Genomic DNA, 16,059 nt, shown 5'->3' with positions numbered 1-16,059 from the left:
TGGAGGAGCTCAATAGCGTTATAGCTCAATTAGGAAACTCCAGGACTGTGAGAAACCTCCGGGGAGGCCTCTCTCCAGCTGGACAGCTCTGCTTCCGTCCTCTCCACTCTGCCCTGCACCACTTTGCTCTGCCCCGGAGCTGGTTCAGATGGCAGGAACAATGGAGGCCAGCAGATCAGTTCAGGCTTCTCCCTGAAGTTCAGTTTGCATGAGAGGCCCCTGCGTAGAAATGGCCGCTAGGCCCCGTTTTTAAATCTGAGCTCAGTTAGCCAGCAGGAGCCCTACTTAGTAGGTATCTTCTTTCTCAGGATCCACAGAAGCAAACAATCCTGATAACAAAATGTGGCCAAGATAGCAAGAGAGAGAGACACCAGCACCAATCTAATGTATAAATATAAATGCAAAAATACTAAATAAAACATGAGCAAACTGAATTCAACAATGTATCAAAGGAATAATACATATAACATGTGGACTGCCTACGTGACCTTTGGCAAGTTAATTAACAGCATCCTCTGTAAGATGAAGATAAAACATGATAATTACAAATTAGAGATCTTATTAGATCCCAGGGTCTAATGAGGAACTACGTGTAGCACTAAACAAATGTTCATTGTTCGTATTAGAGCTTATTCTATTGAAATAGAAAACCTATTAATATACTTCATCCTGTTAACACTGTTAGTCTATATGGCTTGGGTAAAGCTGATCCCACCCCTGGGAATTAGGGTGGGCATGTGACATAGGCTTGGCCAGTCAGAGTAGGGCTTCTCCCTGCCCACAGTGATTGTTTCCATGACAACTAAAGGACCCTTGCTAAGCCAATGAGTATAATACATGGAGGTCCTATTGGAACTGAGAAAGGTTTCTTAAAGCTGGGGCTGCTAAGGTGTTGGCCACCTTTGCCCCCACAGTGGGAGAACCTACATGAGAATGAAGCAATACAAAGGAAAGGAAAGCTGAGAGAAAGAAATTTCTGACTCTAACATTTCAACACCTAGATCCAGCCATTCCTGAAGTTCTACCCCATGACATCTCACATGTGAGACAATACATTTTTTTTCTTCTTAAAAGAGTTTGATTTGGATTTTGGTCTGTTGTTTTCAAAAGAGTCTGGACTCATACTTGCTAACATGGAACTATTAATCCCTGGGTCTTCTTGCTGAGAGATCAAATCATTGAGTTAAGCACATATTTGAATCAGTCAAGACTCTTCAATCACCAGGGTGAGAAGAATTACTCAGTTGGTTTCTGCAGAGAAGTATATTCTAAAGTCAGCTTGTTTGCTTGCTCTAGGGTTACGGGTTGTGGTTGAAGAATGTTTGGTACCTTTTCTTTGTATCTTTTCCTTCATTTCTTTCACTTTAGGAGCGTATCTTGACCAGCAACAAAGTCTGCCCAGGGGGAGAGAGCTATTGGCCCAGGTAACTTGCATCAACCACTGGATTGGTTCCTACACAGATTCTCCCTCTCAAAGGGAAACCTGATTTCCAAGTTCCCAGGCCCATCCGTGTAACACTGTATGTCTGTTCATAGCCTTTTGTGTGTTTATTTGGATTTCCTGTAATAAATATGAAAGAGCTCCCCAGATATTTTAGGGAATAATTATATTGAATGCCACATTTGAGGAAAACATCCCCTATGCTATTATTTTTACTTCCTTGGTGGTTTTTTCCATCATGTTAAAGCTAAAACAGTTATTGTAACTTCACATATCAGGTAACACTTTTAAAATACAATCTAGTTAAGCACCTAACACTTTGGCATCCTGGATCGACGATTTACTAGTTCTGCATCCTTGAGCATGTCACTCAACTCTCTGGGGCTCCTACACTCAGCTACAAAATTAGCATAATACATAAAGGTAGTAACAGAACTTAAGTTTATAAAGATTAAGTCAGATCTTATTAAGGGCTTAGCTCAATGACCAGCACATAAAAACATTCAATATGTATTAGCTTCTCATTTTCAGCACCCAAAGCCTGTCTAAATTCAATGGACGCTGTTTTAACCAGGGGTCGCACGCTCTGGGGGTCCCCGCGCAGCCGGGAAGGGCGCCCAACCGCCGGCGTCCTCAGCGCTCGGCCGCCGCCAGGGGGCGCGCTCCGACCTCCGGCACCAACCGGCCGGGCTGCGGCGCTGGAAGCGAGGGCGGAAGGCGGCGCCGCGGGGAGGCGGGGACCCGCGGCCTCGGGAGGGGGCCCCGGGCTCTGCGGGCGGGCCGCGGGGCGGCGGCGGGAGGGGCGGGCGGGGCGCGGAGGAAGTGCCGCCTTCGCCGCGCGGGCCGCGATGTCGTCCCGGTCCGGGCGCGGTGACCCCGGGGATGGGGGCGCGCGGCGGGCGCGGGAGCCGCCGGACCAGGAGCTGCAGCGCCGCCGGGAGCAGAGGCGGCGGCGACACGACGCGCAGCAGCTGCAGCAGCTCAAGCACCTGGAGTCCTTGTGAGTCCCCGCCCGCCGCCGGGCTCCCGCGGGAAACGGGCGCCGCGCGGGCGCGTGGGGCGGGGTCCCCGGAGACCCGCGGGTGGGCGGGCGGCCCGGCCGCCGTCGGCGATCCCGGGCGGCCGCGAAGGTCCGTGCCGGGCCCCGGGGCCGCCTGGGCCGGGAGGGAGCGCAGGCCCCGCCCCCGGGCCCCGGGGCGCTCCCGGGGGGGGGGGTCCCCGCGCGCGGAGGCGCCGTTGGCCGCGCGCCGCGCTGTGGGAGCCAGGCGGGCGCTGCGGGGCGCCCACTCGGGATCTGGGGGCGCGCCGGGTCCCCGTCCTGCGCGGTGTCGGGGCGCAGGGCCCGCGGGAACCAGACAATCTCGCGCCTCCCGCTGGGGAGGAGGCGCAGCCCCGCGGCGTCAGTGCGGCCGCAGCGACCCGCGGGCAGGGACCTGTCCCGGCGGCTGGGGGGCGCCGCCAGGCCGGAGAGAGACCCCGCTCTGGTCCCAGGACCGCCCGGGGTTGGGGGCGACAGAGGCCGGCTCCCGCTCGGCAGGAAGAGCCGGGCCCGGAGACCAGCTCCTGCGGGGGCCCGGCCCGGCCTGGGGGCGCTGCGCTGCCCCCGCTCCAGAGGCCGCGGGGGGAGGGGAGGCTTCCAGGGGGACAGGGGGGGACACGGGGGGCTGGACTAAGGACCTGCCGTCCTTCCTGCCCTGGACCCTGGGGAGCTGTAGAGGTCAGTTGTTCTTGAGCTTTGACAACATGCTTTGCTTGCTGGAGCCCGGCCTGCTCCTTTCAGTGCGCCCCCCGCCCAGCTGTCACCCCAGGAGGGCGGGGTGCAGGGTCCGGGCCTCGCGTGGCCGGCATCCACAGCCCTGGCCCTTCAAGGCACTGTGGGCCGAGCTCAGAAATTAAACATTTCTTGCCCATACGTAACTGGGGAGATAATATTTCTCCCCTCTTACATAAGTTTAGTCTTCTTACTACACAGAGCAAATTATTACCGCCTGAGTGAATTAACCGTTGGATTCTCAGACGGTGCAAAAATGATGGGCCTCCGCCAGCTGGTTTCAATATTCGGAATTAACTGCAAAAATACATGGAGACTGACTGTCAGAGGGCAGACGCCAGCCATACATTAACATACTCCCATTTCCAAATCTGTTCTGTTTAGTAATTAAGTATTACTTTAACCTTAGAGAGTTATCTTTTTAAGTATGTTAAATTAAGGAATTGTTTAGCCCTAGGAAAACCCATCAACTACCTTCCTTTAAACTTGTGAAAGCGGTTGTGCAATGCACTTTTTAGGCAATGCCATTGCTAATCATAGATTTCAAATGTGTGGTTCCATCACACTTCTTTTCATCTTGGCAACAACATTACATATTTTTCAGGAATTTGGGTTTCAATTTGATTGGCCATATGTTGTTGTTTATACAACTCCTGTGGCTCAAAGGATGGATTATCGGGTTTATAGACTGTACTACTGTGTGTCTATGCCTAAGGCGTACCATTCATGTTTCTAGGTTGCAGGTAAACTGTATCATTTTCCCAATTTATGCAGATTTCCAGTGTTATTACTAAGTTACAGCTATGTCATGCCACCACTTGTGTTAGAAAATACTTTAAGCATTTGCTTGGGGAAAGCACTGTACCACACCTAAGCAGCTAAGTCTCTTCATGCCCAGTCGTTCACTATGTAATATTCATGGGGCAGTTCCTCCTCTGTCCGCTTAGAAAAGCTCTGGCATTTGTCATTTACCATCCAACAGGCTGTTTTCTCCCACCTCCGCTGGATCCAGGGCTTGGCCTTTGTGATCCAGTCGTGAGCTGCCTCATGAGGCTGCTGAGAACATCACCTCGTCTTCCACAGAAGGGGCAGAAGCCAGCTTTGTGGAGTGCCCTTCACGTGTGCTGCCAAGTATTTACGCACAACGAAATTGAGACTCTGGAGCATTAACTTGCCCCCTCCGACCCTCCGGGGCACAGGCCGAGGCTCTAACCACGGAGCCCCACCTGCCAAGGCTTCCCTGTAATCTCCTGTTTTCCCTTCTTCCAAAAATAAAATCAATGTGCTAAGACACCAAGTTAATTACAATTTCAGTGGACTGAAGTTGCAGATCTCAGCAGGATGTGGTAAAGCACCAGCTTGTTTACATGTGATCTCTCCAGGGCTGGGCATGTTTTATTAGCTGTTTTAGATATAACGCACTTTTTGGGTTTTATTTAAAATATCCTTTTGATTTTAGCCTACAATTGCTTTTTGCTCTTTAAAATGTGTCATGTCCCTGTTAACATGGTTGATGGTGTGTGTTTTTCTTTCTAGTTATGAAAAACCTCCTCCCGGGCTGATCAAGGTCAGTGTGAAGAGCGTCCTTTGGGTTGTTCTCTGAGCCGTGTTTCACTCGGGGCTCAGGCTCAGTAACTTGCTATGAAAGCAGCTGCATAAGGTTTTGAACCACCTTTTGTGATAACCCTGTGTCTTCCCTGCAGGTGCCAGTGAGACACTTTTGGGCTTTGTCACAAGCCTTGTGCCCTTGTAGAAATTTACTCATGTGTCTGTTCCCTGAGAAACCGAGGCAGGCCCCTGGTGTCCCTCAGCCATCACTCTCCTTCTCTGCGCCCTGGTCAGTGTCAGAGTCTCTGGGGGAGTGAGACTAAGAGGAGTGGTTAAAGGCCAAAGCTACCTTTTCTGTTTAAAGATTTAACTTTCAACTTTAAAAAAAGATTTTTGAAAATTTATTATTATAAATTTAATATTCATGGAAACGGGGGGGAAAACTCCTTAGTGTTAACTGTAGTTATTCAGTGGTGAAAATGCGTATCAAAGATACAGCATGTGTGTGACTGGAAAACATGACAGTGGCCTTCAAGGCTAATAAGCTATTTTAATGCAACATGCCATTTTATTATTCCAGCTAGCCTTCTTTAATTCTTTTAAAAAATATTTATTGATTTTAAAGAGAGAAAGGAAGGGGGGAGAGAGAGAGAGAGAGACATCAATATGTTGTTCCACTTACTTATGCGTTATTGGTTGATTCTTGTGTGTGCCCTGGCCAGGAATTGAACCCACAACCCTGGTGTATCAGGATGATGCTCTAACCAACTGAGCCACACCAGCCAGGGCTAGCCTTGTTTAATACTTATACCTTGCCTCATTCCACAAAGAGTTGGAGGTAGTGAAACCTTTCCTTGATCTTAGAATCTACTATATTCTAGAATTTAGAGTTCACAGATCATTCCTGTCTGAGGGACAGATTTCTATTCTGTTCCACTAGTAACTTTTCTCCAAGAACAGCCACTTCGTGTTTGTGACATAGTTCTTCTGGCACATTTATCCCCCTTTGGTCAGGTCTCATCTGTCTTTCCAGTTCCTAGAGGTAACCGATGTGGCCTTGGGCGCTGTGTTCTGCAGTCCAGGGGGGGACCCGGGCTTTCTTCCCTGCTGTTCACGCACCATTTCCCTTTTCAGGAGGATGAGACGAAGCCGGAGGACTGTATCCCCGATGTACCCGGCAATGAACACGCCAGGGAATTCCTGGCCCACGCACCAACGAAAGGACTCTGGATGCCCCTGGGGAAGGAGGTCAAAGTCATGCAGTGTGAGTGTGAGAGTGTGTGGAGTCCCGAGGACACACACGTGGGCTGCTTACCTCCATTCACAGTGTTTCTCTCATCCAGCTCATTCCCGTGACAGTGCTGTTAGTCACGCACAATCTCTGCTTTATAGACAAGGGGACCAACTTGCAGGCGGCAGGGAGCGGGCCCAGGTGACAGGTGGAGCAAAGGCGGGGCTCCAGGGCCCTGACTCCCAGTGCAGTGGCCTCCACAGGACGCTGGCTGCCTTGAGTACACTCTTAGTAATGTCCCTGCAACAGAAGGGACCTTCTGTGGTGGAAATGCCGTGGGGGACAAGGGATGCCTTGGAGGGCAGGTCCCTGTGGGTCTTGCCTCAGTCGGTCCCCCCATCAGTGGCGGTAAGGTTGTCCATGCGCCTGGGGAGCTCCAGGCCAGAGGGTGGGTCTGGGACAGGCAGAGCTGTGTGCACACCCCCGCCACCAGCGCAGCAAGGCCTGCTCCAGCAAGATGGCATTTGAAGAAAGGGCACCACAGCCTTGTAAAGACATTTGTTTGTACAAAGAATCTCCGTGCACATAATTGAAATAGCCATTCCCAGCTCCATTTCTCCATTCCCACTTGAAGCTTTTTTGATTAGTTATTTTGACCTTCAACTTCTTATGTCTAAAGATTATGCTCATTTTGAATTGATTCCCAGGTTTAGGCCTTACCTATTGACATTGTACAACAGAGGATGGGAATTTAGCTCTCTCCTGCTCTCACCACACACATACCCTTATTATAGTTCATCTTCCTAAGAACGGTTTTACCATAATTTTGGTTTGTTAAGTCTTTGGTATTTGTTATGATTATATTCAGAGCTGAGTCATATAGGAAACTGATTACTTTTCCTTCCATGTGTCCAGAATAATTATATCAATTCCCCCAGAATTATCTTAGTGGGTTTTTTTTGTTTAGTTTTTGGGGTGTGTGTGTGTGTGTGTGTGTGTGTATTGTTCATTTGCTATTGTTATTACTGTTTTTTATTTCCATGTATTGATTTCTAATTCAACCCTCAATTGTTCCCAAGCTTGAATCATAAGACCTTCAAATGCTTGAGGTAGCCTGTCAATTTCATCTTTCTGAAAATGACTGCTCCCATGCTGAACATCCGGGCTCGCCCTTCACTGTGTGTTAGGAATTGAACGTCTTTGTCACCCCCCGAAATCCATATGTTGAAGCCCTAACTCCCAATGGGATGGTATTTGGAGATGGGGTCTTTGGGAAATAATTAAGATTAGGTAAAGTCATGAGGGTGGCTCTCCTGATGTGAGCAGTTTCCTTTAAAAGAAGCGAAAACAGAGAGTTTGTTTTCTCTCTCCACTGTGTGAGGACACAGCTGTCTGCAAGCCAGGAAGAGCACACTCATCAGAAACCAACCGTGCTGGCGCCGTCTCTAGCACTGTGAGAAAATAAATGCCTATGTCTTTTATGGCAGCCGGAGCTGACTCTAAGACACCATCACTCTGCAGTCTCCCTCAGCCTCTTCCTGTGTTGGAGCTCCTGTTTCCTGCAGTTGAGTCATCTCCTTTGTTGTTATACAGTACTCTCCTGTTACGGTGGAGTGCATCCTCCTACAGCTTCCTCTGAAATGGGCTTAGAGGAGATAGGATTTTCAAGACCTTAATTTACTGGAAACATCTTTATTTTACAGATTTTTTTAATTTGCCAGGGTATAGAACGCTAGGTTAAAAATTAGTTTTTCTGATATGATTTGATATGTAGAAAATCCTAATGATGTTAAAAAAAACAAAAACCTTTTGGAACTGATAAATGAATTTGGTAAAGCAGCAGCATACAAAGGCAACACGCAAAAGTCAGTTGCATTTCTATACACCGACAATGAAAAACCTGAAAAGGAGCTTATAAGAACGATTCCACTTACAATAGAATCAAATGAATAAAATATTTAGGAATTAACGACAGAGATTAAAGTCTTATACAGTGTAAACCATAAACCATTGCTGAAACTAATTAAAGACAAATAAATAAATGGCAACACATCCGTGTTCATGGATTGGAAGACTTAATATTGTTAAGATGTCAGTACTACCAAAAGCGATCTCCAGATTCAGTACAATTACTATGAAAATCCCAATGTCATTTTTTGCAGAAATAGAAAAGCTCATCCTAAAATTCATATGGAATCTCAAGGACCTCAAGTAGCGAGAAGAATCTTGAAAAAAAAGAGAACAAAGCTGGAGGACTCACATTTCCTGATTTCAAAACTTACTACAAAGTTATAGTAATCAAAACAGTGAGGTACTATAGAAAGACAGACATAGGGACCAATGGAATAGAATGGAAAGCACAGAAATACTGCCCTGCTTATATGGTCAACTGATTTTTTTACAAGAGTGCCAAGACCATTAAAGGGGAGCATGATAGTCTTTTCAACAAATCATGCTGGGAAAACTGGATATCTGTATGGGAAAGGACGAAGTTGGACCCTCATCTAATAGATACAAAATAATAACTCTAAATGGATCAAAGACTTAAATGTAAGACCTAAAACTATAAAACTCTTAGAAGAAAACATAGAGCAAAGCTGCACAAAATTGGATTTGGCAGTGGTTTCTTGGATAAAACACCAAAGGCACAGGAACCAAAAGAAAAAATAGATAAATTTGACTTCATCAAAAATTAAAAACTCTGTGAATAAAAGATATTATCAATAGCATACAAAGGTAACCAACAGAATGGGAGAAAATATTTCCAAGTCATATAGCTGATAAAGGACTATAGCCAGAATGTAGAGATAACTCCTAACTCAACAACAAAGAAACAATCCGATTAAAATTTGACAAAGGACCTGAAGAGACATTTTTCCCAAGAAGATACATATACAAATGACCAACAAGCCCATGGAAACATGCTCAACACCAGTAATCATTAGGGAAATGCAAATCAAAACCACAGTGAGATACCACCTCCTACCCATCAGGATAGCCACTGCCCAAAAAACCAGAAAATAAATGTTGGCAGGGATGTGGAAGAACTGGAACCTTGTGCACTGTTGGTGGGAATGTAACTGGTGCAGCTGCTATGGGAAAAAGTAGTGTGGTTCCTCAAAAAATTAAAAATAAAATTACCATGGGATCCAGCAATTCTGCTTCTGAGTATATAGCAAAAGAATTGACAGAAGGGTCTTGAGGAGGTATTTGTACACCCACGTTCATAGCGGTATTATTCACAACAGCCAAAAGGTAGAAGCAACCTGTGTCCATCAACAGATGAGTGGATAAACAAAATATGGAATATACATGCAATGAAATGTTGTGCTGCCTTAAAAAGGAAGGAAATTCTGACACATGCTACAATGTGGATGAACCTTGAGGGCAGTATGCTAAGTGGCATTCACAAACAAGTCAAATAGTGTGTGATTTCATTTATGTGAGGTCCTTGCCATGGTCACAGTCACAGAGACAGAAAATGGAATAGTGACTGCTTTCTGTTCACCAGGCTCCCCAAAACTTGGACTCATCCCGTACAGGAGAAAAGACATGTATACTATACATACTTTCATTCACTTGTTGGTTGTAGTGCTATTTAGAAGAGTGGTTTAAAACTTTAATATGTCTACAAGTCACCAATAAATCTTTTGAAATTCAAGTATATGTATTTCTGGGGTGGGCCCACGACTCTGCATTTCTAACAATCTCACATGTTGCTGATTTTGTAGGATCTTAATGGTTCATTCGCTGATTACATTTGCTTTTGGAATTGGAGTTTAATGAAGAAAAACCTTAACGTGATCTACTGATTATCTTCATTAAGTGAAACTGTGTTATCTTACAGAAATATTTCCTTTTTTCTTTGTTTTTAGGTTGGCGCTGTAAACGGTACGGTCACCGAACAGGCGACAAAGAATGCCCTTTTTTTATCAAAGGCAACCAAAAGTTGGAGCAGTTCAGAGTAGTAAGTAGAACCCCACCATGTGGATCTAACTTCTTACGGAGGGTGAATATCCATGAATCAGGCAGTCACCGGTGAACTGGGGGTTCACATAAATACATTCCCAGAAGCATTTCGACCAGAGTGTCTGGTGTTACTAATCTCTGTTGAATTAATTACATTTGTGTGACAGATCAGTTCATTATATGTTGAAAATAAAGCTGCTCTTTTTGAAGCAGACATTGTTATTTATTGAATCCTTTTTTTTTCAATCCTCACCCGAGGATATGAGTTTTCATTGATTCTAGAGAGAAGGGAAGGGAGAGGAAAAGAGAGAGAAACATCGATTCCTTGCCTCCTGTACGCGCCCTGACCAGGGATCAAACCCTCACCCTTTGGTGCACAGGATGATGCTCTAACCAACTGAGCCACACCGACCAGGACAGTAATTTTGTTTTTAATTTACACAGGAAAATCATGTTTCGTAACTAAAAGCAGGGTTTTAGTTTCCCAGTCTTTATCTAAAGATTATCTATCTTTAAATTATAAGCTAGAAGTGTGTGTATAAATTATATATGCTCTTTAGATGACAGTAAAAGAAATCTGTCATGTCCTCACTTTAACAGTCACGTCCCAGAGATGTTGAGTCACTGTTCAGTTACTGCTTCTGCCAAGTGAAATACGCTGCTGTCTGGGTGCTGAGGTTGGCAGTGTATGGCAAACTGGGGTCAACAGTCATTTAAAATACTTTGTTTTATTTCTTTAATAATCTTAAATACTTTTTCTGATCAGTCATTCCACTTCTAGGTGGAATGTCAGTTTTTATAGATACTATAGAACAGAGTGGTGTTAAACCTCAAAAACTTTAAACTTTTTTATTTTACTCAGAAATCCCACTTCTAAGAATTTACCTTAAGGACATAAGAGAGCATCAATATATACACAGCTGTTTATGTATGTATCAGGATAACTTTATAATTAATTATATGATTGAAAAAACGGAAACTAAAGAAAAATAGGAAACAACTTAGTAGTCCAGCATATCAACATAAACTGTAACAAAAGTCATTTAGCCATTAGGAATTATGTTTTAGAAGAATGTATAATGTGATAGGAAAATGTTCATGACTGGAAAGCAATAGAGTTATATATATAAAATGATTATAATTTTTCATAAATTATGACTAATGATTGCAGGAAAGAGACCAAATGTTAATAGTAATTATCTCTTGGGTAGTGAGGTAATAGATTTTTTTAATTTAATTTTTTTGGTAACACCTAAAATTTCTATATTTCTTCTGTTTTAAAATTGAGATCATTCACATACCATAACGTTTCCCATATATGTATTCTTATTTTAAGTAATTCAAATCATTTTAAGTTATCTGTGCTTCCTATATACTTCTGGACTTTGTTTAGGGTACTTAACATCTATTTTTGTGTACCCGTAAATGTTTCATTCTTATATGTCAGCGGTGGGGAACCTTTTTTCTTCCAGGGGCCATTTGAGTATTTATAACACCATTTGAGGGCCATACAAAATTATCAGTTTTAAAATTAGCTATGAAAAAAACTAGATTTATTGAATTTCGAGTCCCACCTGCGGCTCCCTTGGCAGGACCAGACCAAATGATCTGGCCCGTGGGCCGGACTTTCCCCACCCCTGTTATATATCATCTCTTGTAATTCACTTGTTATTTTAAAATACTATCTTAGCCACCTACCCACGTAGACCAAAGAGAATTACCGCAATATTTCTACTTTAAGTTATACCCTATACATATATTTTTCAATCCTGTATGTTTCTAACTGGAAAACCCTTCTGGTAGCCTGGGTGAGTCAGTGGTGATAGCGGCCCTTAGGGAGACTTAGAACATGGTAAACAAAACACTACCAGGCTGGGGAAGTAACTGGTTCCAGCAGCACAGAGATTTAATATGTTTACCTAACGGCCCCTGAGGCCCAACCTCAACCTCCTCTGGCCCGCAGGCCCACGAAGACCCCATGTACGACATCATCCGCGACACCAGGAGGCACGAGAAGGACCTGAGGTGAGCTGGGGAGGCGCCCCCAGGGCTGGGCGCGGGGTGAAGCTGGGGAGCGCCCATGGGCGGAGGGCGCTGCGGCTGCGGTGCCGGGAGGGGGACCATGCGGGAGGGGGGGGGCCATGCGGGAGGGGGGGGCCATGCGGGGGGGGGGCCATGCGGGGGGGGGCCATCGGGGAGGGGGGCCATGCGGGGGGGGCCATCGGGGAGGGGGGCCATGCGGGGGGGGCCATCGGGGAGGGGGGCCATCGGGGAGGGGGGCCATGCGGGGGGGGGCCATCGGGGAGGGGGGCCATGCGGGGGGGGCCATCGGGGAGGGGGCCCTCTCTGCGGATGCCGGTCCCCGGCACAGGCGTCCCCCCCTCCTCCCCCCCCGCTGACCCCGCCCGGGCGCCCGGCCTCCCCCACCAGGAGCGCGTGGCAGCCACGCGGCCTGAGGCTCCGCCACGTGCCTGGTCCCTTCGCGTGACTTAGTTGATCTCCTGCAGCGCCGTTAGGGACCCGCGCTGCTGGCAAAATCATTCTTAGACGGACCGAAGGCAGAGTGACACCGGGGGCCTGTTTCCTCGGGGTGCCCTGCGTCACAGCGGCCCGGGCGCGTCACCTAGTGTGGGCGGAGCGGCGGGGCACCGGCAGCCGTGTCCGCGGGGTCACAGCGGCGGGCCGGGGACGCGGGGACACAGGACAGTGGAGCCCCGAGGCGGGGACGAGACGAGGGGCCGTCGGAGCCGCGGGCGCTGCGCCCCGGACGGGCTGCGCCGCCCTCACCGCGCCCGCGAGGCCTCGGGGTCGCCCCGCTGAGCCCCGACCGTCTCCCGCAGGATCCAGCAGCTGAAGCGGCTCCTGGAGGCCTCCACCTCCACCGACAGCAGCAGCTCCAGCTCGGAGGGCGAGGCCGCGCCCAGGAAGAGGAAGAGGAGGGAAAAGCAGAGGAGGAAGAAGGAGAAGAAGAGGAAGAAGCGGCGGAAGCACAAGGCCCCCAGGTCCCGGGAGGGCGCGGGCTCGGACTCGGACTGACGGCGGCCGCTCGGCGTGTCTCAGGTCAGCCCTGCGGCCAGGAGCGGGACTGAGCAGCCGGACCTGGAGAGGGACCGGAGGGCGCCTGGCGTCCAGGCGGGACTCCACCTGCCTTCCCGGGAAGGGCGACCCCAGAGAGGGGCTCGCGGCCCCCAGGTGCCCGCTCCGGACAGCGCCGCTTCCAGCTGGAAGGCTCCTCCCGGGTCCGCCCCGGGGTCACTGGGGCTGTGGTTCCTTAGAAACGTCGGGGCGCCGGCCTAAGGGAGCCCGAGGACGCTTCTCCAGGCGCTGTCACCTCCACGGTGAGGCTGCCTAACTCCTGGACTTCAGGCCGGACTCTTCTCTATTGCTGAAGATAATAAAAGTCATTATTTATTTTCAAATATATTTATTTTTTATTTCTGAGTAACGTGCATGTGTTCCAAATTTCAAAGGTACTAAGGTTTAATTATGAAAAACCTTCCTCCTCCCCCAGCTTCCCAGTTCCCTTTCCTAATGGCTACCAATGTTGCCAGTTTTTTGTGAAGCCATCTAGAAGTATTTCATGTATCATAAGAAAATATGGGTTTTCTTTTTTTTACTTTAACATAAATGCTAGCATAGTATCCACATTTCTTGGCACAGTTTTTATTTTTCACTCTTTAACTCAACAGCATAAAGTGTGTTGGGCTTTGCCTTGCTGCTCTCAGAAGGCTGTCTGTGTTCATACACCCCCGAGACAATGGGTGGAGTTTTTTGGGAGGCATTTGGATATCCTGTAATAACAATGAAAAGAAGTTCATTGCCATTGTCCAGAATAACTGACTTGGAAAATTTATAAGGATATAGCGATTACTGTCGTGGGTCAGCCACCACATCCCAGACTGCGCCGTCATCCTGTTGGCTGGCACAGCCCTCCTGGGGACTTCACGCTTTGACTGTGCGCAGTCAGGGCAGCTCAGCAGGTTGGTGTGGTGCCTGCAGCGAGGGCAGGGTGTCTGCTCTTTGATGAGCCAGAGTGGAGCCAGATCTTGCTCAGGGGCAAGTGTCCCTCCACCTCTACCAGGGCCTGTTGCTATCGTTACTCAGGGTCCCCAGAACTCACCATTCCCTCTTTTGCCTCTTCCCCTGCAGGTGGATCCCTTTTTTTTAAAGAATAACCAAGGCGGGCCAGGCTGGCTCCCTTCCCAGCTCTCTTCAATAACTGCCCCTAGATTTGGCCTTAGAAAGTTCATCTCAGTGACACAATTAGCCCAGATGGGAATCGCCAGTGCTTGTTATTTCTGAAAACCCTAAGGCCAGTTAATCCAGCTGTGCCTTGCACTTACCCTGGGCATCCCAGCTCAGCACGCAGCAGCAAATTCTCCTCCCAGGAATTTTCTTTATCCTGCTGGTATGCCATTTATGTTAAACTTAATCTCTTAGAATACAGAAGAATAATATCAATAATGACTCCATTTTCCAAATGTATGCTTGACTTTGCAGCTAGCCTCTAGGATAAAGGGAAGGCTCTGGGAAGGATTATAAGCCAGGGAAGTGCTCATTGGCAGCACCCTCCTCTTCCTGTGCTGCTGCTTCCACATACCTGGGTTAGCAGCTTCCCCACCTTCTAGGGTCCAACATCTTGCCCGGTTATGGCCCTCTAAGTGCCTTGAGTTCGTTCACCCACAACACTTCAAACTCCTACTTCATACATGTCCAAAAGGCAATCAGAGTCAACTCACTCATAGTAACACACTCCTCACGGGAATTTGTGGGGGAATGAATCAGACTGTTGGACTTTGGGGTGGGGAGTTAGAGCAGTGGAATGCCTTCCCAGTTCCCATAAAAGCAAGGAAGTTGGGTCATCTGGGTCTTCCCTATTTTTCAGTTACTCCAGCCAGCGCATTCCTTTCTCAGCCTTTCCTCCTCATTTGTGTTCTGGGCTTGGAACAGTAGGAACAGTGACCACAGCAAAATCTGTTCATCCAGATTGACGCAAAGCCGCCCGGCTGGCGTAGCTCAGTAGTTGAGTGTCGACCTATGATCCTGGAGATCACGGTTTGAAGTCTCGTGTTATGTCCTGAAATGGGCTATGAAAGGGAAAGCACCGGTGATACTAGAGCACACAGGAGAGTCACATCGTCAGCCGTGGGTGGGGATGTGGGCCAAAGGTGATTTCCTGGAATATCTAAACCAAATCTTGAAGTTGGGGTTAGGAAGTCAGACCTCATTCAGACCAACCTTGAAAACAGTACCTTTTGTTTGCCTTTGCATGTCATCTGAAAAAATGCATTGCTGTCACTTTGTACCACCTTCTTACACCATCTTGAGAGGTTCTTGGTTATAATGGGGAGTTAAAAAATAGGACATCTTCACCACAGGGTAACTTAGAGGCAACGCTGGTGGACCCGTCTGTATGTGTCACCATACAGTCCATATTGCCCCCCAGAGAATCTTTCTGCAAGCCCCCCCCCCCCCCCCCCCCCCCCCCCCGTGCTCTCCTTCAAATGCCCTGTTCTTTCAAACAATGTTGGGAGGGGCTTCAATATAAACCACATATAAATACTTGGCACCTCGTCGGACTTAATCTGTGTGACTTGCTGGGAGGAGATTGGTTCCATAAATCAGCCATCAAGGTCCCAGGTTCTGAATATAAAGAACTTCTGTTTACTTAACCTTCCCTTGTTTCCAGGAGTATATACGGGTTGGAAGAATATGTGGTACTAGAACCACCCTTGGGCACATCTATCAGTGTGATTATCAGGGACCTACGATGTGCCTGGTCTCTCTACCTATAAAAATGAGCCAGGCATAGTCTCTATCCACAGAGAACGTCCTGTTTATCTTTTTTTTCTGTCCTCAACTCCACCATCCCTTTAACCTTATCTAAAGGTCCCTGGAGATTATAAGACAGGATATGTGGCAGAAGCATGTGCAAATGACCCAACCCTTTTGGTGGTGGTATCAGTGATGTGGCCATTTGGGGAAGGGAAGAAAATGTATAAGAATCGCACCCATGTGCAATTCAATTTACTTACTATTTTACAACTTACCATTCCAAAGGCTTTACAATGTCACAGTTTCTTAATTTGGTTGTTGGTA

The 16,059-nt window shown here is 47.6% G+C and overlaps 1 protein-coding gene across 1 annotated transcript; it reads left to right on the top strand.

Annotated features, from left to right (window-relative positions):
• The first annotated feature begins 2,244 nt into the window (after positions 1-2,244).
• LOC308561404 (retinitis pigmentosa 9 protein-like) lies at positions 2,245-13,401 on the top strand. Its single transcript, XM_081146468.1, has 6 exons — positions 2,245-2,441; positions 4,749-4,779; positions 5,895-6,024; positions 9,867-9,958; positions 11,924-11,985; positions 12,801-13,401. Exons 1-6 carry the CDS (start codon positions 2,290-2,292, stop codon positions 12,994-12,996), a joined length of 663 nt encoding a protein of 220 aa, XP_081002594.1. The 5' UTR covers positions 2,245-2,289; the 3' UTR covers positions 12,997-13,401.
• The last annotated feature ends 2,658 nt before the right edge of the window (positions 13,402-16,059 follow it).

This window comes from Miniopterus schreibersii, assembly GCF_964146895.1.
Source record: "Miniopterus schreibersii genome assembly, chromosome: 9".
NCBI classification, from domain to species: domain Eukaryota; kingdom Metazoa; phylum Chordata; class Mammalia; order Chiroptera; family Miniopteridae; genus Miniopterus; species Miniopterus schreibersii.
Note: the sequence above shows the minus strand (reverse complement) of the source record. Positions and strands in the feature narration are given on the sequence as shown.